This window comes from Hemitrygon akajei, chromosome 6 (genome assembly GCF_048418815.1).
Source record: "Hemitrygon akajei chromosome 6, sHemAka1.3, whole genome shotgun sequence".
NCBI lineage: Eukaryota > Metazoa > Chordata > Chondrichthyes > Myliobatiformes > Dasyatidae > Hemitrygon > Hemitrygon akajei.
In genome coordinates this window covers 153,572,721-153,597,671 of record NC_133129.1, presented here as the reverse complement: position 1 = coordinate 153,597,671, position 24,951 = coordinate 153,572,721, and the positions used below count along the sequence as shown (strand labels likewise).

The 24,951-nt window shown below is 37.9% G+C and overlaps 1 protein-coding gene across 2 annotated transcripts; it reads left to right on the top strand.

Moving 5' to 3' along the window:
• tollip (toll interacting protein) lies at window positions 1-24,477 on the top strand. 2 transcript variants are annotated; one of them, XM_073049609.1, is made up of 7 exons: window positions 1-156; window positions 2,013-2,162; window positions 12,178-12,360; window positions 14,401-14,553; window positions 16,194-16,284; window positions 22,023-22,043; window positions 23,795-24,477. In XM_073049609.1, the coding sequence occupies exons 1-7, from the start codon at window positions 121-123 to the stop codon at window positions 24,007-24,009; spliced, it is 849 nt and encodes a 282-aa protein (XP_072905710.1). In that variant the 5' UTR covers window positions 1-120; the 3' UTR covers window positions 24,010-24,477. The 2 variants fall into 2 exon arrangements, with proteins under 2 accessions (XP_072905710.1, XP_072905711.1); XM_073049610.1 differs by lacking the exon at window positions 22,023-22,043.
• Window positions 24,478-24,951: the final 474 nt, after the last annotated feature.

Genomic DNA, 24,951 nt, shown 5'->3' with positions numbered 1-24,951 from the left:
TGTGCGAGCGCTGACGTCAGCGGGGCGCGGCGCGGCGGCGAGCAGACGGCGCTCCGGAGCCTGCGGCTGAGGCTATCCGCACAGGACGAGCGCGTCAACCCGAGGCGGCAGGACTCGGACATGGCGGCCACCACCATCTCCACCCAGAGAGGCCCGGTAAGATGTCTCCTGACTGGCGCCCACCCTACCGACCGCCGCGGCCCTGCTCCGGCTCCCGAGGGGAGATCGCGCCCGCGGCCTCACAAACCAGCCGACTGCCCGGGCTCCGGCTCTACTGCAGCAGCACCGGAGCCGGCGGGGCGTCGGTCGCTCGTCCCTAGTTGTCAGTTTCCTCATGTTTATTTTCAACAGCTGTCCTGTAATTCATCGTCTGTTTCGTGTTTTTTAAAGAATTACTTAAACGCCATCGGTAGTCAGCTGGACTCAGGGAAAGGTTTGCTATGTCCAGTCACCCCAAGTTGTATTTTAAAGAGACGATCACTCGGTTCCACTACTGTAAAAATAGCTTGATATGATCTACAAAGACCACACAATTCTCTTTCTTCTACGATCACATGTAAAATATGTTTTTTGTTAACTGCAATTAAATGTATTCCTCGGGGTTCCATCACATGACACTTCCCCCAGCTACCGGACCTGCTGCTCCCAGAATCGATTTCTAATGTTTTCATCCTGTGTGCGTGTGAGAGAGACCACTCGTTCTGGAGAAAGTGATCAGGTTATTAATTCGAGATTTCTGAGGCATAGTTGGACATTCTCCCTGTTCCGATATCTTTAAGTTAAGAAATAAAATTGCATAAACAAAATATGACTACAACAACGACCAATCAGCTGGAGGAACTTAACGGGTCGAGGATTGCTACCTCTCTACATCTACATCTAACCTACACGCACACACTTCACTGAGGGACACTTCACAAGGTATTTTGCAGATACTGAAAATCCTGGACAACACGCAGAGTGCTGGAGGAACTCGGCAGATCAGGCACATCTATGGAGGGGAGTACATTGTCAACGTTTCCGGTCCTAATGAAGGGTTGTTTTGATTGTTTTCCCTGCGCATAGATACTGCCTGACCTGCTGAGTTCCTCCAGCATATTGATTGTTGCTTTAGATTTCAGCACCTGCAGTGTCTTGTGTGTCCAAAATATTACTGCATTCTTTTTCAACGTATCTGTTTTTTTCTTTTCATGAATTCCCATGTTTTTAAATTCCCATAATTTTTCTCCAGTCATAGAAGACTGGCAACTTGAATTGATCCTGCAGGAGAACAAATGTGGTTCTACTTATCCATAATGTAATCATTTATTTTGATGGAAAATAAGTGAACATTTCCATTCTCATCCTGTTGTTTTGCTTCCATTGTATATATATTTTCTTTTGTTTGGACAATAGTCCATTGGTCCAAAAATAAAAAAAGAATATCAGGCATTTTACTTTCTATGTCAGGTGTATCTCGAAAGATTTTTCTGACAGCTTGAGGTTTGGGTTTATTCATTTATATTGGGGATGGCAGTTTACATTTTGACTAACAGCTCTGTAAATGGGAAAAAAAGCTATTTTTGAGTGACATTAAAAGGAGGAATGGTTCAGTAGTCTTGTTGTTTTCTCACAGCAGTCTGTATAAGGGTGGACTCGTCTTTGTTTCTGTATTCTTGATCAGTCCATTTGCCAGGCAATTGACGTTATTAAACATGGTCCAGTCAGAAAGCCAGGAGGGACTGTCTCATGCTTGTAAAATTTTGAATTCTAATTCTAATGAGCCAATTAGAAATGAGAAATTAAAAGGTTCTTACTCTTTGCAGTTCTTGACCTCAGAAAGGTGTAGATTTTGTCTCACTGTGTATATTTAAAGCATATTTGATGTTTTGCAATTTATAGGAATAGAATAATATGAGAAATAGGAGGGTAGAGTTCAGATTAAAATACAGTTCTATTATGTTTTATAGTCAGTTGATTATGGTGTATGCTGGGAGCAAATAGATTGTATAAATGTTGCTCTTTTATTGAAGGTGTTCATTGGAGAACTGCCACAAGATTTCCTTCGCATTGTACCGACTCAGCAGCAGCAGCAAGTGCAGCTTGATGCACAGGCAGCTCAGCAAATGCAGTTTGGAACAGAAACAGCTACTATGGGCAGACTAAGCATCACAGTGGTACAGGTAGGAAAGTTTTCAGAATCAAAGCTTTGGTACCAGGAATGGGCCACATTTTTTTCTCTTTATCCGCTGTAAAATTGCTTGTGTAAATTGTGCTTTTTCGCTAATAATTGAAAAAGAGCTGGTCTCCCAAAGTGCTGTAGAAGTTGTTCACTGTGTTCTGGTAAATTGCTTCTGCCTGTCCATGTACTGTCTTTATTAACTGTCAAGTGTTGAAGTAATTTAATGTATTAATTTTATCTTGGGCACATTGAAATGTGCAACTCAAATAAAATCAGTTAGTTGTATTTTTGTTTTGCACTATGAACTTATATGTTTTGTAAATCCAAGGCATTAAACTAATTAAAGGAAGATAGGAATTCGAAATGTGAGTATAATTTGGTTTTACTTTAAGTGAGGTGCACATGTATCAAGTGGTAACGTTATCACGTGTAATTTGCATCTTTTTACATATAACCATTATGAATTATATAAACAAAGAATGCTTATTCAAATAATGTATTTACAGCATTACTCAAATATTACTGAAATATTAAATAAACAACACTCCTCTTTGCTTAACTATGAAGCTCCAAGTCTATATAGAATGCATCTCAACTAAATGCACAATATTCTGTGTAATACAACTACTATACAGACGTACACAGTATAGGGCGCTGAGTAGGCTACGGTCAGTTATGGAAAACTCTGAACATCCTCTACATAGCACCATCCAGAGACAGAGAAGCAGTTTCAGCGACAGGTTACTATCGATGCAATGCTCCTCAGACAGGATGAAGAGGTCAATACTCCCCAATGCCATTAGGCTTTACAATTCAACCGCCAGGACTTAAGAACTTTTTAAAAGCTATTATTAATGCTTTTTGAGATAGTGATTTAGATGCATATCATATTTTTTACTGAGTTAAGTATTGTATGTAATTAGTTTTGCTACAACAAGTGTATGGGACATTGGAAAAAAAGTTGAATTTCCCCATGGGGATGAATAAAGTATCTATCTATCTATCTATCTAGTTAAATTTTAAATTGTCTCATTCAGGCCTAAAGATTTATCACTGTGGAGGTTTTATTACTCTTGTGGGATAACGTCTTTCCTTACAAGAGGGTCCCTCTGCTTGGCAGGTGAGACTAATGGCAGTGAAACAATCTCAGGTTCTAGCATCTCCTCCATAGAGGTTGTAGGAGTTAACACTAGGACTGCAGGAAGTGATCTGACAGCTCTGAGTATGGACACCTTCCTTCTCCCTCTCTTCTAGTTTGTGTATCTTGATCTTGAGAAGGTGCATTTAGTTCCCTGGAGTTTTCTCTGATTAATTTTTCTATTGCCCCTTTTACGAGGAGCGGGTGGTGTTGAGGAAGCAGAGAGCCTGTGGAGAGACTTAGATAGTTTAGGGGAATGGGCAAAGAGGTGGCAAATGAAATACAATGTTGGAGAGTGTATGGTCATGCACTTTGTTGGAAGAAATAAACGGGCAGGCTATTATTCAAGTGGGGAGAGAATTCAAAAAGCAGAGATGCAAAGGGACTTGGGAGTCTTTGAGCAGGATACCTTAGAGGTTAACTTCCAGGTTCAGTCAGTGGTGAAGAAGATAAATGCCATGTTGGCATTCACTACTAGAGGTATAGAATATAAGAGCAGATATGAGTTTTGAGGCTCTGTAAGGCCACACTTGGAGTATTGTGTGCAGTTTTGGGCTCCTTATTTTAGAAAGGGAATATTGACATTGGAGAGGGTTCAGACAAGATTCACGAGAATGATTCCAGGAATAGAAGGGTTACTGTATGAGGAATGTCTGGCAGCTCTTGCGTTGTATTCTGTGGAGTTCAGGAGAATGAGGGGGATCTCATAGAAACATTCCGAATGTTAAAAGGCCTGAATAGATTAGATATGGTAAAGTTATTTCCCATGGTGGGGAGGCTAGGACAAGAGGGCACAACTTCAGGATTGAAGGACGTCCATTTAGAACAGAGATACAGTTAAATTGCTTTAGTCAGAGGGTGGTAAATCTGTGGAACTTATTGCTACGAGCAGTTGTGGAGGCCAAGTTATTGGGTGCATTTAAGGCAGAAATAGATAGGTTCTTGATTAGTCAGGGCATCAAAGGGTGTGGGAGAAGGCAGAGGAGAGGGGATGACTGGAAGTATTGGATCAGCCCATGATTGAATGGTGCAACAGACTTGATGGGTCGAAAGGCCTACTTCTGCTCCTATATCTTATGGTCTTATTGAATAATCTCTTTTGGTTCACTCATCTAGAATATCATCTGATGAATCCTGCTACTTTCGTATCTCCATTGACTTCTTTCTTTTGGGTCTTTCATTCATCTAGCTGGACTTTGGTCTTTGCATTTACTTTTACTAGCAGTTTTTTGATTCCCACTTGAAGTTCACGCACTATCTTTAATGCACACAGAGTGGATTCTGGTTCATTATACTAAAAAAAAAGTGCCGAATGCTTGCAACTTTCCTGAAGCTCCTTGAACTCTATTCCAGTGTAAAACCAAGCCACATTTTACAAGTAACTGCCTGATTAACATATCAGAACGTACGTTGCCTACAATAGCTGTTTAGTTGGACAATTGCTTTTGTAACTTTCATGGTTCCTCTGAGCAGCATAGTCCTTCCTTGGCCCAATATGCTTTAAAAACCAGAGACAGAAGTTGGCACTGACACCTGTCTGCCCTCTGTTGGGCAACGATTCATGGTGTACAGCATGGGAACAGTTGTGCCGTCATTCAGTATCTTTATTATTTCACTTCCAGTTGCCACTATTAGAGGAAATTTGACCTACAAATGGTGGACATACTAAAGTTGTAGTTGTCTCAGCCACTCATGTCCACACAAGGCTGGCTGTCCTGTTTTTACCACAGAAAAGCCCAATGTGGCTTGCTGGCTGTTGCATTTCACTGTTAGAAATGTCATTCCACAGGAGTTATCTTTTCTCCAGTATAAGTTCTTAGTTCAATATCTGCAGGCTTCAGTTTAGTAGTTTTGAAATGATGTTCAAATTCATTTTGTGGAGTGATTGAAACAGCCGAGCCAGTGTGCAATTCCAATTTAATTAAATAAGGTGTAAACCTTATTGCTTGTCTATTGTTAGTTTTCATTTTGTAAATCTCAAAGCTAGCTAGTCCTGTGTCACTCTCATTATTATCAGATTTTTCATCAACAGCATGGCTGGCTGGTGGTGTAGTGGCATCAGTTGGACTCTGGAGCAAATTGTCCCGAGTTCGAATCCAGCCGGCTCCCTTGCACGTTTTCCATCCGTGCTGGGTTGAGCGTTGAGCTAGCAACTCGACCTCGTTAAAAAAAAAACTGTAGAGTGTTACAGAAATGCCACATGATGAGCAATCACCAAAAAGATTGGTGCAAAAAGCTTGTCATGATGACGCCCCAATGACTCCACCAGGAGTTAAGGGCATTCTTCTTCTTCAACAGCATGCTGATTCATGCTCTTTTTGAAACTGCAAGTTGAATTTTTATCTTTTAATCTTCTCTGTGCAGACCATTTTTGTCTGTCTGACATGCTATTTGTATGTAACCTACTTTATTGGATTTTCTGCAACTTCCACCTTTAAACCTGCTTTGGTTTGGTGTATGTGAGCCCCTGCCACAACAGTAACGCAATTTGTTTGACCAGGCCAGTTTCTGTTTAGACATTGCAATTTTGTTCATGCTCTCTTTTATCTCAGACTGCAACTCAATTGCGTTTCTATTCGCTGTTTCCACTGATACAGCTATTTCATTTGCTGTTTTAAAAGTTGTGCTGCTGTAACGAGCCATTTTTGAATGCTTTCTTGTAAAATTCCATAAACGAAATGATCTCTCATTTGTATCATTAAACCCATTATTGTGCTAACAGTACTCAAACAACTTCTTCAATTCAGCCACCCTTTCTTTTGATTTTTCTTATGAAACATATGGTTTCAATTAACAATAATTTTGGTTCGAAATGTTCCTGCATTACTTTCATTATATTAGCAAAGCTCCTTTTGGTTGGTTTGGTTGGAGCAGTTTAACTTCAAAGCAAACTGTATGCCTTTAAATTCAGTGCACTCAGCAAAATTGGTACGTGTTTCTCATTGGCTGCTCCATTTGCTTTAAAGGACTGCTCAATCTGTTCAGTATACAAAATCCAGTTACCTGTTGTGTAATCAAACACTTCAATCTTTCCGATGTAGCCAGCCATTCTGCTCAGCCATTCTGCTCTTTTTTTATTTATGACTATTATAACGCAGTGCTCACTGTTTATGAACCTGTAAATTCTTTCATTTTCCAGCATTTTTAAAAACTATCGTGTCTTTCCTTTGAAGAACACGTGCTACACTGTATTTTTTAAAACTCTAATGTATTGCTGAGCTTCCACAGGTAGGTAGTCGCCTTAGGTTCATTTTAAAAATACCTTGTTGCCAATGTTATGTTTTATAACTCAAACATTAAACTAGTTAAAAGGAAAAGATGGGAGCTGTAAATGTGAGTAACTATGTTTTACTTTAAGCGAGGTGCACATGTAATCACACATCATGATGTAAGCAATTCACATATAACCATAAGAAATTATATAAACAACAAGGAATGCTTAATCAAAGAATATATTTACAAGATTATTATTAAAATATTAAATATGTAACAGAACTGGATGGTACCCTGCTACAGTATGTCACAGGTTAATCCTTAAATTATTGTTAATATCTGAAGCTCCAATCCTGCCGTCTTTCTCCATGAATTTTACTAAGATATATGGTCTCGCTTTCCCTTTCCTCTTAATGAGTTAGCCATTCAATTTTATTCCTAACGTGAGGAAATTGTCAAAATAACACTCATTCTGTTTAATCCTTTCCCTTAATAACTTTCTACTCTTCTTCCTTAGCCTCAGATCTGTCAGTTCAGGAACCCACCCTTAGGTGAACCCATAACAAGGAGTTGTACTGTTGAGCACTAATACAGCATTCAATCAATTATTTTCATATTGGCTTCATCTATTAATATTAGGAGCCAATATGATTAGGTGATCCTGCAGCTGAAATAAATCAATATTTGGTTGTTATTATATTTGAACACTGTTCAAAGGCCATTCAGTTCCAATGCTAACTGTTTGGTATTAAGCAATTCCTGACCTGCACAAAAATCTTTGAACAAGTTGCTAAATGTTTAAAGTGGAACTTGTTCCTGTGTGTACAGCCTAACACTTTGTTCCTTTTTGAACAGGACCATGCTCTTTAGAATCATGATGTAATGTCAAGAATGTTTCTTGATTATTAAATTTCTTGTAAACTTGTATTAGTTGGAAATGCTTCCCAGTTACATTGCAGACTTCTACAATGTAAATATTGGGTTGTACCAAATAGTACTTTTTATAGTTCAGGGAGGGAATGCATATTTATTGAACAACTGGGGCATCATGGACTTGCACCTCAGACCAAAAGCAGTTTGGGAATCAGTAAGCCAATCTACAACTTTTTGATGTAAACTAGTGTATCATATTGGGACTAAAGTAATCTCTGCAGCTGATATGGAGGTCAGCAATTGCATATCAACAGCAGTTTTATTGTTACTTGCTCTAGCTGTGCAAAAAAAGTTTATGGAAATATTTTTTCACTGGCATATTGAGCTACAGTTTCTTACAACTTGGAACTCTGATTGTAATGTCAGAAATGATTTAAGTATAAAGCACTTGTCTGGAAATGTCTTGTAGTTTGAAACATTACACAAACCTTCAAACAGGTTAAGATAGAATTACTATTGCAATGATTGTCAGGTATCTTTGATATTTAGCTGGTTCATTAGTTCCTTTTAGCTACAGTTTTTCAATGTTTACACTTTTTTCTATTTATAAATCAGAAACGGGCTGAAGGTCTTAGTAAATCAATGCAATTGTTTAAAAAAACATTAAAGGTTGAAATAGAACCTGAAAGGTTAAAACAGTTGGATTTTGAACTTCCAGAACTAAAGTTCGTAATGGCTCGAAATTCTAATCTTTATATTGCAATAACCAGTTATACAGATAATATAGAGAATATTCCAATCTTTGCATTTTTTTTGTATTTCAGTCAAAATCAGTAGTTTTATGTTTATAAGCAAACGAGAGACATAGTTATATTCTGTTTCAGTCTGTGAATAACTTTCATTTTTGATGGGAAAAATCACAGTATGTATAAAAGCCAGCGTTAATCATATCAGCAGAACCCAAAATCATGGTCAAATTGACTTAAAGGGATACAATAGGTACATGGGTTCAGAGTGAATTTCTGTGCATTGCACATCAAATGTTAAAGGCATTGGCATCAGCTGAAGTGTGAAGGGTTCTAAAGACTGGGGAGGTAGATGAGCATGAATTGTGTGAATGGAACAGGAAACAGAAAGCAGGGACTTGGGTGAGTCAAACTTTAGAAGTTGGGGAAGTCAGCAACATAATCATTGAATCTGGAGATTATAAAAACTTGAATGGGGTGTGACATACATAACCTGCCATTGTCTGTAAGGGGTTGTATGTTCTCCTCATAACTGCGTGGGATTCCTCCGTGCACCAGTTTCCTCACACATTTCAAAGATTTGCGAGTTAGTAGGTTAAATAGTCACATGGGTATTATTGGGTGGCATAGGCATGTTGAGCTGGAAGGATCTGGTACCATGCTGTGTCTATAAAAAAAAAACACAAGTCCATACAGAGAAAGTGTAGTGCACGTGGACAGAAAGATGCAAGGTAGATGTGAGGTTTCATTATTGAAATATCATCCATGTTAGATTGTCATATTAAGATAATGATGATGTTAAGGTATCCTTGTGGCTAAATTAACTCCCTACGTAATGATAGTTCAAAAGCTTTGAAGATTGTAATTATGGCTAGACAAAACTACAGAATTGTGGCATGTTAAGACTCCCAACTGTATCCCTGAGTAGATTTATTTTGCCTGGACTAGCTTGTATTGGCATTCAGACATCTTAAAGGGGGGAAGAAGAATACCCAGTTAATTCCATTTGGAAACCTTTTGGTTTTAAAAGATAATGAGAATTATTTGAAGCCATTCAGATAAAAAGGTGATTTTGGTATTTGTCAGAAAATTCAGCATTCGAACAGTTTCCTACACACACATTTTAAATGTCTGAGCTAGAAATAGACAGTTTAATCTAGTACTAATTTTAATGTATATGAATAATTGTTGATTGGTGTAGACTTAGTAAACTGAAGGGTTTGTATCCTCGCTTTGAGTCTCTGACATGTCTCCCACATGCAAAAATAGTTTTCTGAACTTCAAAGTAAAAATCTGGTTTTATAGTCACCTTGATGGCCTTTTATGCTTCAGGATATTATTTTCCAATAAGTAACATGAGAAAAGCTTCATGTACACTATTATATTTGCTTTTTGTTTGTAAATGGGAATTGGGAAGATGCCAGCACCGTTGGCAGAACTAAAATTTATATTCCATTCCTTAATATCTTTAAAGTTGACAGTGAACTTTGAAATCCCCTTTTTTGTACTTAGGATCCACTGATATGCAATTCCAGAATTATGACCTAGTATTGGAAGAATGATGTTTTCCAAGTCAGGATATTATGTAACTTGTACAGGTTGCAGATTTGGGAAGTACCATTTCCGAAGACTCACTGAATTGTTGCTGTAGTGCATCTTGTAGAGGGTACAGTTTTTGCCACTGGTTGTGATGGTAAATGTATTGTGGCAGCCAATCAAGTGGATTGCTTTGTTCTTGGGAGGGGGCATGATTCACTCTTGTGTTATTGGTACTGTATTCATCTAAGCATTTGGAAAGTATTACATCACACTTTTGATTTGTGCTTTGTAGATTGCAAAAAAGTCATTGAGAGTCATAGGTGAATAACTCCATAGAATCAGCCAACTTTCGTAAGACAGATTTATGTTTCTGGACATAAATGTTATGGTGATGGTAATATTGGGGAAAGGTGCTTTAGCTCTATCTTAGAAATGGTTGTGGCCGGGCACTTGTATGATTATAACTTATAACTTTCACACCATGTTTTTACTATATCCAGATCTTGCATGTGCAGTCACTATCTGGGAAAGTACTAATGAATTTAGACACCTCACTCCTGATTTTTATGATGCACAACTGAAGGTGGAACAATACCTTGAGCTACCCCCTCCAGCAGTGTATCAGAGCTAGAATGATTTTGAGAGAGTCACCATTCTGTCCTTGCCAACAGCACTGTCATTTGTGTCATTGAGTCCAGTTAGTCTTCACCAGGTATCCTGCTGGTGGGAGAGGATGTGCCCATGGAACTGAAAGAAGTTGATACATATAAAGAAGTATGATTTTTGTGAGTATAACGTTGGGCTGCTGCTTAATGGTTTGATCTTCCATCTTGGGTACAAGTTATCAGTTAAAGTTGTTTTGAGCACGTTCCTTTGTTTCATTCAGATTGATACTGAGTGGTCAGGCTGATTTTGTAACAGAAGTTTTAGACAAATTGATAGTTTTCAGAGCGGTGTCAAGTGTCCTTTATGTTGCTGTGGATCTGTAGTCTACGTGGACCACTCTACATCAAGGAGAACAGATTTCCTTCCCTGAATGATGCTACTGAATTAAAAGATCTGTAAAAGCATTCTGAAAGTTTCATTATCACTAGATTATTTGTGATTACTACAGATGGTCTAATTAGCTGAATTTGAACTCAGAAGCTCATTTAATAACATTTGAACATGTTTGCTGGTCATTAATCATTAGTCTCTCAATACTTTAAAAAATTGGTACTGTAGGGACTCTGTAATTTCATTAGGCAGAATTCACCCAGACTAAGGGTTAAGTTCATCATGTATGTTACGTATTACATTGTAAGTTGTTACGTTTTAGGGGAGCGAGGTTTTTTCTGATGTATATATGATGTTGCCATTTGATTGTGTGGTAATAAAGTGTACATTAAAAGTAATTACACTCGTGTTGATTTTTGTCGACACTCCTACGGTATAATATAATTTCCATCCAAATACCTAAAAAAAAAATTAACAAGGATCCAATTAAATGATTAGATTTTTCCCTTTCAGTAATCATTCCAATTATTAGTTAAAGGTGCCAAAGGGTGTAGTTTTTTTTTGTCGTAGTACCAGGGTTGGGCTGGCCAGTGGTGTAGTGGCATCAGCACTAGACTTTGAGGTGGATGGTCCGGGAGATCGAAAACGGCCACGTTCTAACCTGGGCAATAGCAGTATCTGTGCGGAAGAAAGTCCTGGCAATCCACTTACATATCTTGCCGTGACTACAGTAGGGTCACCATGAGTCGACAACAACTCGACAAAACTCAGCACCAACTACAGTTTGGGGATCAAGGATAAGATTGGAGGAGGAGTGAATTTCTCACTCAGTTGTTATGAGTAGATACTTGAGTGTGATAGGCAATGAATTTGAATCTTCCTTTCAAATTCAGCCTGTCTTTAAATCTTCACATTTAAAATGATCCTCTGTGAACTGAGAGCTTAAAATATTTCTTCCCCATAGTTCTTTTGATAACAAACTAATTTTACAGACTTCCTTTTTCTGCTTAGTGATTCAGAAAAGCTGATACTTGCATATTATTTGTGTTGATCACATCATGTAGTTGGCAGCCTGTGACTCCCTTGGGTTTGAAACATTCAAACGTTAGGTAGCAAAATGTAATTATTCCCTTTCCTGTTCTGTTTTTATTTACTTCCTTCAGCAAAGAGAGTACATGCCATTAGCTAATAGAAGGAAATGCATTACCCAATTTTTGCACTTTTTATAAAGGTGCCAAAGAATAAACTGAAGGGACATCGGACTTATTATTTTGTGATACTGGGGTTAATTCTTCAGTTGGAAAGGCCATCCACATCTAGTCTGGAATTATGGGCCGCTTGATGATTACAGAATTATGGATACATTTGACATATTGGCATCCCTGATTAGGATCTATATGGGCAAGCAGATTCACAAAATCTTAGCCTTAGCAATACTGGAATTTATGCAACTGATATCTGATAGTTTATATTGCATTTTATTTATCCAATTGTATGTGTAAATTTCATAGGCAAAACTGGCAAAAAACTATGGAATGACACGCATGGATCCATATTGCAGAATACGTCTTGGTTATGCTGTTTATGAGACGCCTACAGCACACAATGGAGCAAAAAACCCAAGATGGAACAAAGTTGTACAGTGTACTGTGCCACCTGGAGTTGATTCATTCTACCTGGAGATATTTGATGAGGTAATTTTCTAAACAAGTTTTCTGAATGCACAACATCTTCACATTATCTATATTGCTTTTTAGCAGAGCAAATTTTGCTAAGAAATTAAATTTTAAAATGTCTACAATTTTTTTAGGCTTACTTAATTATTGTGCATTTATTGAAATTTGTGCTGCCTGATGCCTCTGTTTTCAATTCTGATCTTTGGTGGTATTTACGTAGAGTTTTCATATTCTCCCTCTGACTGGGTTTCCTTTTGGGTTCTCTTGTTTCTTTTCTATATTCTAAAGTTGTGGCTACTGTAAATTGCCCCTAATATGTAGGTAGGTATTAGTGGTAAATCTGGTGGAGGGGTAGATGGTTAATGTAGGTAGATAAATTACGATTAACTTAAAATAGGATGGTTTTTACGGTTCTGTATAACTGATATTGCATTGAAGTCCTTTGCCGCTGTTTTCCTTGTCTGTTTGCTTAATCTCTGTAAAAAGAAACTTGCCATGATTTAATGATTCTATCGACAGTGCTACAATGTCTTCTAGTTTTGTCATTAGCCAATTTGGATTGATGTCTTTCTATCTAAATGTGTCATCTGATCACTATAGTGAATAATACACCCACAACACAGATTCTATGAAGCTACACTAGCCATATCTGGGTAATTTCAGCATTTTCCCTATCATCCCTACTCGCACCTCCAGGTGGTCAATCAGTTTCCTAAACAGGTAATGTTTTCCCTTCAAGTTTTTTTCTTTAGCTTTTTATCTCATACCTTGATACACCCTTGTCCTCAGGTTAATTGAGGGTGATTTTTTTTTTAACACATCAATGCTAGTTTCTACTGATCAATTAGAAGCTTTCTAGGTGTTTTCTAACTCTGTTGTTAATCTGGTTTAAGATGGCATTGGTGAACCTCAGCGACTTCTGATTGGTGGCTAACAAATCACGGATAGCAACTAAATACTTTGTTAACCACACTTTTTTGTGGCAAACAATCATCACAAGTCCCTTTGGACTTGGAGGCAATTTGATGTGGCAGAACCAATGGAAGGCGAGGCAGAGGGCCTGGCGCTGAGAGTGTGGAAGAACATGAAAGGTCAGGCACGTGCCAAATTGGAACTGCAATTATGTCAAAAAAATATATATATATTGAGAGAGAGAGAGAGAGAGAGAGAGACGAATCTCAAGGTTATATAACATATATGTAGAAGAGAAGAAAAGAATAGCCCTTAACTTGGCAGTGGAGTTATCGGGGCACCATCTTTTGACAGCGTTACCATAGCAAGCTATTCTTGTTTTTACGAGGTCGAGCTGCTAGTTCAATGCTCAACCCGACTTGGATTCGAACTCGGGAACCTTCGCTCCGGAGTCTGGCGCTGATATTATTGTGCCACCAAATGGGATATAATGTACATGTACTTTGATAATAAATGTACTTTCAACTTTAATAACTCTCTTGATTCCTGATACTAGGCTAACTGGTCTATAATTTCCATGTTTCCCTTTCTTGCTGTTCTTAAGTAGCAGTGATCCATTGAGTGTTCCAAACTGAAGGAACAGTTTGGACCACGTACATGGACAGGAAATATTTGGAACAAGATGTGCCAAATGCAGAGAAATGGGACTAGCTCCTGAATATATCTTGGTTGGATTGGATGAGCTGAACTGAGTTGCGAAGAAAAAGCATTTCAGGATGTATATTGTATATATTTCTCTGACATTAAATTGTACATTTGAAACCTTTGAGCCTGTTTCTGTGCGCTCTACTCTTGACTCCAGAGTGACCTTGTCCATACATCAAAAGCAAACCCTGGACCTGGTGTGTATGCAAAATTGATGAAGACGGGAATGAAAAATCTGACCTGAAGAATTCTGTGCTAAGCAATAATCTTGTAAAATTCCATCCATTTGCAGAGGATCATAGAATGAAGTTATATCATAATTTTGTCTTGCTTACAATTCTAACTTTGCTTTTGAATATTTTTAGCAATTGAGAAGCTATCAAGTTTGCCTTTAGTTGCATCTATATATATTTTATTGAAACATTTGTTTTCTACTTGCAGCGAGCTTTCTCTATGGACGACAGAATTGCTTGGACTCATATAACTATCCCGGAATCATTAAAAGAAGGAAAAGTAGTGGATGAATGGTACAGCCTTAGTGGGCGACAGGGTGATGACAAAGAAGGAATGATCAACCTTGTTATGTCTTATGCAGTAAGTGAAATGCAAACTTTTCACTTTGAGTATGTTGATAAGGATTTGTTTGGAAGAAATTTCGAGAGGGTGGGAGACTTTGTCATTGTTTGCACTGTAGGGAGGGAGGGATGTCATCAGAGGCTTCGGCAGCAGGTATTCAAAACAGTGATTGATACGTTTTGGATATTAAAGGAATCAAGGCTCATGGTGTATTAAATTGGCACTGAATTTTAAAAAAAACATCTGCCATGATCATGACAAATGGGAGAGGAAAACCAAATGAGCTGAATGACCTACGTCTACTTCTATTTCTAATTGAACAATACATTTTAAGACCTATCAAACAGGTTGGCAGTGAAATGTAACAATTAAAACCGAAGGTTAGTTCAAAGTAAATTTATTATCAAGGTACATATATGTCACCATATACAGCCCAGAGATTCATTTTCTTGTGGGCATACTCATTAAATCCATAATAGGAACAATGAAAAGCTGCATCAACTTGAGCATTCAACCAGTGTGCAAATAGAAGAAGAAAGTGGGGGGGAAGAAATAATAAATAAGCAATACATATTGAGAACATGAGATAAGGAATCCTTAAAAGTGAGTCTATAGGTTGTGGGAACATTTCAGTGATGAGGCAAGTGAAGTCGAGTAAAATTATCCCCTTTTGTTCAAGAGCCTGGTTGTTGAGTACCCTGTTTTAACTGTTCCTGAAACTGGGGTGAGAGTCCTGAGGCTCCTGTTCCACCTTCCTGATGGCAGATGTGAGAAGAGAGCATGTCCTGGGCAGTGGGCTCCCTGATGATAGATGCTGCTTTCTTGCAATAACGCTCTGTGTAGATCAATGGTTGGGGGAGCTTTACCCATGATGAACGGGGGCGTATCCACTAGTTTTTGTAGAATTTTCCATTTCAGGACATTGGTGTTTCCATACCAGGCTGTGATGTAGCCAGTCTCCACCACACATCTATAGAAGTTTGTCAAAATTTTAGACATCCTGTTGAATCTTTGCAAACTCCTAAGGAAGTACAGGTGCAGCTATGCTTTTTTTGTAATTGCCCCTGTGTGCTGGGTCCAGGGCAGATCCTCTGAAATGATAACACTCTGGAATTTAAAGTTGCTGACCCTCTCCACATCTGACTACATTCTACACAATTTGGAAAGCTCACCAATATTTTAAATTGAGAGCGAGACTTTTATTTTGTGTACTTCAGTGAACAATGAGATTTGGAAAGAGATAGAATGTGGGTGATAGTGTTAAACCAACCAGGAGTTTAGCATGACAAAGATGAAATGGGGATTTTTGCATGTTTGGAATCATGAACCTGCATTTTGTTTTTGCCACCTGTAGTAGACTACGAAGGTATTTTCATAGTTTGTACTAGGTAACTCCAAATTATAATATTTGCCCTGCTATGTTTTCTAAATGATAGGGTGCACTCCACGGCAGAATTTACTTTAAGATATTGGTTTGTTTCACTCACTTCCATTTGGATAAATTTTCTGCTGTATTATACTGGTGAATGTTGCAGTTGAAACAAAGATTATATGGGCTAAGTTGTTTTTTTTAAAATTTTGCAACACTTTCATTTAATTATACAGTTTGAAAGGAAAATACTGCACTCCTGTAATGTTTCTATTCATTCTTCAAATAGATTCTGCCACCAAACATGTTCGTGCAGCCACAACCAGTAGTACTGATGCCCACTGTCTACCAACAGGGATTAGGATATGTGCCAATTACGGGTATGATTAAATCTTTCAGATTCTTCTTTTAACATTCTAATCTGTTTGTGTCCATCAGGATGTGCATGATTCAAATATTCAAGTAAAACAAATGTTCTCAATTGGAGAAGAGGCTGCAGGGGCCTATTGGCCCTTTTATTGTTTCCAAGTTCATACAAGCTGTTTATTTATTTAACAAGCTTTATTGATTAAAGTACAAAGTTTTATTGATTATATTGCTCAGTTGAGGAGACAGCTGTTAATATGACAGTTTCCTGCAACCCACATGGTTTGGCAAGTGGGGAAAATCAACCAAAGTTGCTTCCTGATCATTGTAGAAATTTGACTTCATTTAATTCCCTTACTCTATGGCTGAAAAGGGCTCCACTGCTTATTGAACTTCAGCATGAAAGATGTGCCATTGGGTAACAATGCTTGTAGAAGGATCTTCCTCCAATATGCAAGAGATTGAAGGTTAATGGGAGAGCATCTTGGACATAAACTCGCATGCTATTTCACATTTTACTCTTTTCATAGGATGTTGGTGTTATTAGACATTTTGCTTGTTTAATTATTTTTGATTTTGTTTCATCTTTCCCATCCCTATTTTTTAAAAAAATGTTTGTCCTTCCTCTGAGTGAGAAACTTTTTTTAAACACCATACAGTGTCTCTTAGGTATACAGAATTGAGCAGAATGAACAGTAGAATTACTTGTAATACTGCATCCAGCAACCCTGGTGTGGCTGGTATAATTCCTCATAGTACGAGGGACTGAATTTCAGTTGAGGTTGGAACTGTAATCCTATGGGAAAACTAATTTTGGATCTCTTCCTGCCAAATAGTGAACACTATAAGCAAGCACCTTTTCCATTTCTATGCCTGGTTTGTTGTTTGCAGTCCAAAATGTGTTAGAGGCACCCACTTAGATATTGCAGAATCTTCTTTTGAATTTATATTCCAATTTTGACATTATCATCTTTTTTTAAATTTATTTGCACATCGTTAAAAAATGTAGTATTTTTTATTTGCTAAAATATACACTAAATAAAATATTAACCAAAAAGAAACTTAAAAACCTTTAGTAACTTTGATCATCAGAACTCTGTAGAGAATTCTTATGCTCATGTAAGCAGCACGTTTCGGGAGGCTGAGTTTTGCTGTCTCATTAGAACTGTACACTTTATTTTTAGAGTAATTGTTTTGATCCAATCCAATAAACTTGAACTCACAATTTTAAAAAAAATTAAGTTATTAGCACTGAAGACTGGATATTGCAAATCTTGCATCCAATTTCACTAAGGACAGAACTAGTGTTATTCCTTTTAAAATAAGTATTCACCCCCTTCAAATCAGTATTTAGTAGATGCACCTTTGGCAGTAATTGATTCTGTGTGGATGGGTCTCTATCAGCTTTGCACATCTGATCATTGCAATTTTTTCCCCATTCTTCTTAACAAAGCTCAAGCTCTGTCAGATTACATGGGGATCATGAGTAAACAGCTCTTTTCAAGTCTAGCCACAAATTCTCAATTGGATTAAGACTCTGACTTGGCACTACAGGGCAATAACTTTGTTGTTTTTAAGCCATTCCTGTATGGTTTTGGCTTTGTGCTTGGGGTCGTTTTCTTGCTGGAAAACAAATCTTCTCCCAAGTTGTTTTCTTGCAGACTGCCATCAGGTTTACATCCAGGATTTCCCTGTGTTTTACTGCATTCATTTTACCCTCTACCTTCACCAGCATCCAGGGCCTGTCGCAGTAAAGCATCCCCACAGCATGATGCGGCCACCACCATGCTTCAAGGTGGAGATGGTGTGTTTTTGATAATGTGTAGTGTTTGGCTTATGCCAAATGTAGTGTTTAGTCTGATGGCCAAAATACTCAATTTTGGTTTCATCAGACCATAGAACCTTCTTCCAGCTGACTTCAGGGTCTCCCTCATGCCTTCTGGCAAACTCCAGCTGGGATTTCATTTTTTTTTAAACAGTGGCTTTCTCTTTGCCACTTTCCCATAAAGCTGTGACTGGTGAAGCACCTGGGTAACAGTTGTATGCGCAGTCTCTCTCATATTGGCCATTGAAGCTTTTAAGTGCTCCAGAGTTGTCCTGCGTTTCTTGGTGGCCTCCCTCACTAGTCCCCTTCTTGCATAGTCACTCAGTTTTTGAGGGCGGCCTGCTCTAGGCAGATTTACAGCTGTGCCATATTCTTCCCAGTTCTTGATGATTGAGGGATATTTAGTCACTTGGAAATTTTCCTGCATCCATCTCCTGACTTATGCTTTTCAATAACCTTTCTGTGGAGTTGCCTGGAGTGTTCTTTCGTCTTCATGGTGTAGTTTTTTTTCCAGGATACTGACTCACCAGCAGTTGGACCTTCCAGATACAGGTGTACTTTTATTGCAAGCAATTGAAACACCTTGACTGTAAACTGGTTTCCAAAAACAGATCACCATTTAACTAATTATGTGACTTCTAAAACCAGTTGGCTGCACCAGTGATGATTTGTCGTGTCATATTAAACAGGGTGAATACTTACGCAATCAATTATTTGTGTTTTGTATTTGTAGTTAATTTAGATCACTTTTCACTTTGACCCAAGAGTCTTTTCCTGTTGATTAGCATACAAAAAAAAGCTAAATTAAATCCACTATGATTCAGTGTTGCAAAACAATAAAACATGAAAACTTCCGGGGGGGGGGGGGGGGGTGAATACTTTTTAAAGGCACTGTAACTGGCTAATTAGCAATAGTGGCAAACTCAGAATTGTCCTGTGATGAAGGCATGACAGTTGCAGTGTAGAGCGTCTCATAGAATGGCTTTTGCAGTTTGATTTTCAGCATTGTGCAACCTACTGCCAATCTGTTTTTAAAGACAAAATTGATCATCAAGTAGAAATAGTTGTGCTTGCACATTTAATCTTTCTAAGTAATGAACTGGACACCATCTGTGTTTGAAAGATGAGATAAATGAATGTCACAAACATTTTTATTTTCCTCTTTCTGTTTTACAATTTAATCCAAAGCTTAGTAATGCTGCATATGAATTTTAGTAAATTCATTAAGATTTATTACTGCTCAATAATCTTGTATAAATGATTTGACTATCCATAATGAAGTGCATTTTAGTAAATACCTACAACATAAAACGACATCCCAAGGTTCTCCAGGAAAATCTGAGCATCGTGCTACTCCATTGAAACATCAGGTAATGGGTGAATAAAACAAGAGTGAACTTCTGGTAAATTAGGTATTTGAGGTGGTAGAGGTTAAGGAGGATTCCAGTATGCAGATTGATTAATGTTTGGGCAGCTTGCCTTAAATCATACTGAGCCAGACGATCTGGCTTGCCAACTGGCAATTGTGGTTGTACCTACTGGTCTTTCTGGCTGGAAGGTGGGTATGTGGGTGGAGGTGTGCCCTGATACTGAACCACTGACCTTTCCATTTCCCCAATGGCTTTCTAGTTGTGGCACCGGCCTGTGGAACACAATGTCTCAGGCTTGTGCCAGAGGACAGCCTCCTGCAGGACTCTTAGTGAGGGGTCCACATTCATAGATTACTCAATAAGTTACCATGCAAGCTGATAGGGTGATTAAGAAATTGAATTGTGAGTTATCCTTCATTAGTTGGGAAATTGATTTCAAGTGCTGCGAGTTAATGTTGTAGCTCTATAAAACATTGGTCAGGCCACACTTGGAGTATTGTGTTCAGTTCTGGTTGCCTCATTATAGGGTGGATGCAAAGGAGATTTACCACGTTAATTTAGAGAACATGTCTCATGAGGTAGGTTGTGTGAACTAGGGCTTTTCTGTTTGGAGTGAAGGAGGATGAGAGGTGTATAAGAGATGTAAATGGCGAGAAGAGCCAAAGACTTTTTCCCAGTGTGGAAATAGTTAATATGGAGCGGACATAATTTTAAGAGAAAAGTATAGGGTTTTTTTTATATAGAGTAAGATGTGCTGCTGGGGTGATGGTAGAGGCACATTAAGGGCATTTAAGAGACACATGATGAAAGAAACAACGGAGGGCTACATGAAAGGGAAGATTTAGAGTGAACTAAATCGGTATGTCATTGTGGGCTGAAAGGCCTGTTGTGCTGCAGTGTTCTATTTGGAACCTCTTTTAGGAGAGAGTTGGTGCTTGCTGAACTGGAACACAATTATGTTGTGCTGTGATTTAGGAATGAATCCATTAAGATCTAACCTAGAAGTAATCTGTTTAAACTTTTAAAGAATGTTCTGCAATTTGAATAGCCAGCTGCCTGTAGTTTTTGAGTATTGCATGCAGCACAGCAGGAAGGAGAAATTGCTCTCCGATTTCATAGTCATTATTCAGCAACTTTCAAATGTGGTGCATCAACCACATTGGCCCAACATTTGTTTTTGCAGCCTTCTTGCCCTAAGAAACCAGGCCTTGTGTCTTTATAGTAATTGCTTGGCACGTTCACCAGTGGAGGTGTAGTAATGCTATTTAATTATGTCAGTGCTTATTGTTCTTACTGTCATTCACTTAGAGGTCTTAGGTCATCTGTGTGTTTCTGCTTGTAGTAGTGCACTTAGCTTTTCTACCAAACTGCACCCTGTGAAAAGCAAGTGGATAATGCTTTTTTCAAGAGAAGACCGGTTTTAGTTTACTGGGGCCAAAGTTTTAAAAGAGAATCTGCACCAACTACTCTTGTAAATCACTTTATCAGCATGCACAAAACAGCTAAGTGGCCCCCCAGCTCACTGATGACTTCACTGTATTATTCATGAGACAAGGTCTTAGGTGTTTTAGCAATTCAGAGGTAGGGTAAATGAAGAAATGACCATAAACTTGAAGGAAGTGGATTTTAAACCTGTATAATGACATATCCAGTTCACTGTTATATGACCTATATAATCTATTCCTTTAAAGTTTAGTGCTATATAGTTCATAACTAATCAGATGTAGTTATCAATTAAATAGCATTTTGTTAAATGTATCTTGGATTAATAATCCCTAAAAGTTTAAGTATCACCATGATTACTTGACTGTCTATGTAATAATTGTTCCCAAAGATTGCAAACTACTAGATTGTTAAAGTATTGAACTCTTCTATACCTACCAGATGTGGGCAAGGGACCGGTAATGTAGTGGTTGGCTGGTTCTAGCTATAGGGAATGCTGATGTTCACTGCCAGGCTGGTCTTTAGATTGCTAATTGCTTACACTGTGCGGTGCCCATTACGGGACAAAAGATGTCTAACCTTTAAAACAAAATCAACTATCAACTTTTAAAATCATAAAAGTTCTTCAGTAACAGTAATAGCATGTAATATATCAATTTAAATATTCTTTTTCATCAAAGATTTGGTTCTGACATTTGACTGCCAATCATATAATTGAAACTGGAATAGATTCAAGAGATTTTTCTGGACTTTTCTTTCATGATTAGTTAACCTGAGCAAGAGAGGAACTTTTAATGTTTGCGTATTCTCATCAGAATGTTCATGACTGAAGTTATTTCTAATCCATTTGTACTTAAAAATTGAGCAGATTAGTATTGCATAACCACTACTCATCATTGAACTAGTGCTGGAAATGTTTCTTGCCCATGGATCCTACTATACATATTTTGATTTCTGTGCAGGAATCAAATTATTAGAATCTGTTACGCATGGGTTATGGTTGTTGTAAATTGAATTGTTTGTTTGGCTAGCTTACTAATTAAATTTATTCGGACATGTTATTAATGTGCTCCTTGGTGTTTTGCTGCTTTAAATTTCCTATTTCCCACTTCAGGGCTTGAGTATTTTGCATTGGGTAAGTTTTGAGATTTTCTCACAGGGTAAAATGTCTGCATGAACACCTTCAATATGCATTTGCTTTGTACTTTAAAGTGGCTGTTACATAATGTTTGCATTGGATCAGTAAATGAAGTCTGGCTTAATATTGAACTAACCTGCGCTGGTATTATTTTTGTGCTTGCAAACTAAATCTTCACACTTGCACCAATTACAGATATGTTTTGCCAGCATAGGTGCACACTTTAAAATGTGTTCCTCTAAAGCCACCCTTGTTTTAAAAGCTTTTCATGTTAATCCTAGTATTCATCTGCAGAAGTATTACTTTCAGACTATTAGTTAAATGACTAGTTTTATGGAATTTGTACTGGCATGACAGACAAATTGAAATTCGAGTAATGTTTTGGTTAAAAATTCCAGTTCACAAAATTATTCCGTTGGATAAGTGTAGACACTTAAATTTTTTCTGACAAGTTGCAAACAGTCTGCATGAATTAACTTGAACTTCAATTCTGTTTTAGTAATATGAAACACTTGTAAATATTGCATGCAAAAAAGTTTTTTAATTTTGCCCAAAAGTGGTTCATTGTGCTTGAGATGCATTCCCAGCAGCAAGAATGCTGGTGGAATCAGCACAAACGGGTCAATATTCATGTTATGCATGTGGGGAGGTGTTACTTGTCAGTAGTGCAGTGCCAGGAACCTGGTATGAACACCTGCTCAGACTGCTACTACATCAGCAATCTGGTTGAGGGCTCAGCCGTCTGGCATACCAACACTCACAATATGGTTAGTGATTTCATTGTTCTGACTCAGTACGAGGCAATAGGCAGTGTCTGCTTGCATTGGGCATGTAGTTACTTGGCATTAACGTGCAGGAGCAACTCCTGTTCCATTTGTTGTCAGATCACTTGGATCCTGCTGGTGTGAAGGTGATGGATGCTGCTGTTTAAAACCCCATTCCTCCCCCTTGTTTAGCCTTAGAGCAACTCAGCCTGAAGATTTGCTGTGGTACCTCAATGTCAAATGGCAATATTGACTGCACAAACCAGCTCTCATAGGCAGCCTCTGCCTGTTACCTGGTTTTCTCCACACCAAACTTACTGATGTGATCACCATTTTACTGCAGGAGCACCAGGCTATAGCAGAGCTTTGTGCCAGGTTTTCAGTACAACAGTACAGAGTCAGAACAAGCATCTTTTTAAAGTATGTGGGGCAGGGGACAGGTACATGATTGTTAAGAGTCTAGCAGGATCAAGAGCACTATACTACATGGGAAGCTTAGATAGTATTATTAACAAAGTGCGATTATTTTAAATTACTTAGGGCAACAACTGGGTATAATTACCCTCTTTTAGGGTATTAATGTGCCTGTATTTTTTAAAATACTAATTGAAAATTACATTTAAAATGAATTTGATCATGTTTCCATTATCCATATACTGGATAACGAAGACTGGAATTGTAAAGTTTGATATCCCATGTAGCAATTATAAATGGCATAAAATATGGTTTAGCTTGCAACACAAAATTGTCAGTGCTTGTTTTACTCAAAATAAAGTCCACATTAGGTACATGCAGTTAATTTAACATGGCATTCTTGAACAATTCTTTCAGTATTTCATATTTGGTGAGTTAAATACATACAAAATGTCACTTGCTGTGGCTTATATATTGCATGCTGAGCCATTTCCATATCTCTGTTGTGCTTAACATTTATTTCAGATTTTTGGCATTTGTCTTAAATAAGTATTGTTAAATCTTCTATAGGTGTGCCAACTGTTTATACACAAGGAATGATCCCTGTTGGAGCACCGACACAGGTTTCTGCTCCACAAAGTCTGTACAGTGAGGAAGATCTCAAATCTATTCAGGATATGTTCCCTAACATGGACAGAGAAGTGATCCGAACAGTGTTGGAAGCACAGGCAGGCAACAAGGATGCAGCAATTAATTCCTTGCTTCAGATGAATGAAGAGTCATAGAAATATGGTCAGTCAATGTTGCCAACACCCATCATAACTGAAGTATTTCTGCATCAAGGACTTTGAGCTTTCTCCGCTGATTTATCTGGTTTAAGAATGCATGTGTCCAGTAATCTGCACATTGTACTAAAAGTTTGTAATTGTATTAAACTTAGAGCATTCCATAATCTTAGTGCATATGTTTAAGATCAGAGAGGCTGGTGCAATCATCTTGTGGATAATACTTACGAAAAGGTTCTCCACTGAGCTTTGTTTTAACTTAATGCTTATGATTTTTGCAGTGGGTCTGTCATACATCCTGCAAAATTCTGTGCACATTGTTCGGTTGTCAAATGCTTTCCCAGAATATTGTTGTTACTCAAGAGTTTATTAAAATGTATATTAGTTGTAAAGATATATATCACGAGTTGAATAGTCATAGTGTATTATATCACAAGTTTCATTATAAAATAAAATTGCCTAAAATTACTAGCTAGGGTCAGGTGTGAAGGGTAAGCGGGAAAAATAAATGGTTTGGATTGTATGGTGCTGGACTTGGGACTGTATAGGCTTGGTAGAAGTAAAAGATGTGAATAATGAAATTATCTTCTCCCATTTCACCACTCACTCAAAAGGTACTTAGTAAGTAATACATGTATTCTTGTTTAACACTGACATTATAAAGTCTAATTTTCATGAGAAACCCCACACCTAGTCATTCTAAGTTTTCCCTGAATTTTTTTTCCAAAAGGCATGTTGCATGTAGATGGCTTGGAAATTCCCACTACACAGCATGGTGGTGCCATGAATATCATCCAGAAATGAAAAGACAAATATGGATTTGGTTAAGCATGACACTAGGAGTTACACTTAATATACTGTGTTTTTGATGAAGCTGTTAGCAAATTTATTGTCCTCTAGTATCAATAATACTTAATATTGTGTCTTACCTTGGACCTCCTG